Source organism: Aplysia californica, unplaced genomic scaffold (genome assembly GCF_000002075.1).
Source record: "Aplysia californica isolate F4 #8 unplaced genomic scaffold, AplCal3.0 scaffold00299, whole genome shotgun sequence".
Lineage (NCBI taxonomy): Eukaryota > Metazoa > Mollusca > Gastropoda > Aplysiida > Aplysiidae > Aplysia > Aplysia californica.
In genome coordinates this window covers 208,275-210,774 of record NW_004797569.1, presented here as the reverse complement: position 1 = coordinate 210,774, position 2,500 = coordinate 208,275, and the positions used below count along the sequence as shown (strand labels likewise).

The 2,500-nt window shown below is 38.6% G+C and overlaps 1 protein-coding gene across 1 annotated transcript in view; it reads left to right on the top strand.

The window, feature by feature from the left end:
• The window catches only part of LOC101849854 (neprilysin-4), a gene marked incomplete at its 5' end in the record, with an annotated part of 34,377 nt that overhangs the window by 23,309 nt on the left and 8,568 nt on the right, over nucleotides 1-2,500 (top strand). Inside the window, 1 exon segment of the mRNA XM_013084510.2 lies at nucleotides 2,038-2,105. Coding sequence (XP_012939964.1) covers nucleotides 2,038-2,105 — 68 coding nt within the window.

Here is a 2,500-nt window from a genome sequence, read left to right as displayed (position 1 = left end):
CGACTACACGCTATGTGTTATCACTTGTTTCGCCGTGCTGATGTACTAACTGTTGAGTTTATCGCGTTCTCGGCTTTGTTTGTATTTATTTGATCGCTTATAATTTTTGAATGGCTCATTCTATCAGCTTTAAGAAAATATATGGTTTTATATACCTTTTATCATCTGTTGAGCCATAAATGGTCATCTCGGGTATCTCAGCTGATCTCCCCCCACCACACCCCCATGTTTACAACCGATCGGCCGCGGTGGCGAGGCATTTTTGGCGGGTTACTTCCGGTGAAACGCTGAGCGCTTCTGGGCTTAATCTTCCACAAGATGTGCAGATAAACTGAGCCCAGAGAGCATTTTTTGTCAGCAGAGAGAAAACTTTTCTTTTATACTTAGCAACCTATTGTACCTACATGATGTATATGGGAGGCAGCGTATCCAAATCAGGCACTCATCAAAACAGTGACATCAAAGAAACCGGCATTTTTCTGGACATTTGGTAATTTGTTTTGAAATTTCTTTTTTTGCCTCAACAACATTTATGTCACTTTCAAAACATATTTCTGTGTGAATGTTACCGAAAAACGTTCCTTAAAGGCACAAAAAATGTGAATTTTTCTTCCAAGAAAATTCAAGCTTTGGAAGTCACCAAGCTTTGGCAAAAGACAAAAGAAGAAGCTTTAAGATGATATTAATAACTGTATTTGCAAAAAAATTGATGAGCGCCTGATTCCACTGCGTCTTAACACATATTTTCTTTCTTTTTTCACCATTTAGAATTTATGTTTTGGCAAAATTTTCTTGAGTCAATGCAAACGATACAAAAGATGAAAAAACTGCAATAAGAAAAATGAAATTGGCTTAGTACCTCTGAACAGCTGGCTAACAAAAGGTGAAAATAATCTGCTTGTTGGCGCATTCTCTTATGTTGATGCACCCTGAAGAGACCTCCAATAAGAACACTAAATGATGATGTTCTTTATGAAAGGGATTAACTTCAGCTTTTCTCATACGATTTATTTAGAACAAAGATGATTACAGTTGAAATTGTCCAAGACGGCCACCCATTGTGGATGAGAAAAGAGGTTGTCGTAGACAGGTGGTACACCTTGAACTGTGACATTATCCTATGTGAGGCAGCGTGGTGAAATCAGGCACTCGTCAAAATAATGAAAGTGAAGAAACTGGCATTTTTCCCACAGGTATGGGAATTTTTATTGAATTCTTGTTTTGGGGCTCCACACCTTCCATGTCCATCGAACAGCACATTTCTGTGTTGATTGTACGGAAAAACGTCTATTAAAGGCATAAAAATTGTAAATTTTCTATTTCCACTGACTTTCAAGCTTAGGAAATAACTAAACTTTGGTGGCCATTTTCTCAATAATTTTGCCCTTGAGACTAGGAAACCCCCACTTCCTTCAATCGTAAATATCTCAAATTGTATTCAAGATAAATAGATGATGATACCAATAACTCAGCATGCCCAAAAATTGACGAGCGCCTGATTCCATAGCATTGTCACACATATAACACATATAGTAGAAATTTGCTGGCTTAGAATTACAAAGTTCCATCTGCTAAGAACATGTTATGTAGTTTTTAAAAATTTGACGTAAAACATTTTGAGATTTACAACATGTCGAGCTTTCCTGAAAACAATTCTATGAATATCTTGATAAAAGACTCCAAATAATCAAACGATTTCGATTGAGCTGATAGAACATTTGGTTTCTGACCTCATGGTCTTAGTAACTTAACACAGCCAAAAGTGTCAGATAGAACTTTGTAATTCTTAGGAAGCAAATTGTCTGAGAAAAGTCCAGGACAGGTGGACGTCTTACACAATAACTAAATAACAGGATGTCATCATGATGCTAAAAAAGACGCACAGGAGGAAATGGGAAGTGGTCGTTTGTACGGGTGATTATTTTGGACTGGTGGCCATTCCACTGTAGTTTTGAGCAATCAATAAATCTGACAAAATGTGGCTAGCGAGCCATCTTTTTCCCCACCTCACCTAACGTTGATGTTCTTTGTCTTCAGGTCAGTCAACTTTGGAGCTATCGGCACGGTGATGGGCCACGAAATTACTCACGGATTTGATGACAGAGGTAAGATCGTGTGGACGTGTTTCTGAGGTAAGGACGTGTGGTGGCCATATTCGTGGCTAAATGCTCTACATCTATATATTCAAAGGTCTCTAGCTGAGAAATTTCAAGTCATATATGAATAACATTGTGGGGAAACCAGGCACTCGTCTAAATAATTAAAGCGACATTTTTCCTCCCGTTTCGGCAATTTTTATCGCATCATTTTGATTTGGGCTCAACACCTTTAGTGTCCGTAAAGAAAGCATTCCAGAGTGGGTTTTACTGGAAAACATCGATCAAAGATAGCTAGATCGATAGCCAGAGAGACAGACGGACAGACAGACAGACAGACAGACAGACAGACAAACAGACAGACAGACAGACAGACAGACAGACAGACAGACAGACAGACAGAC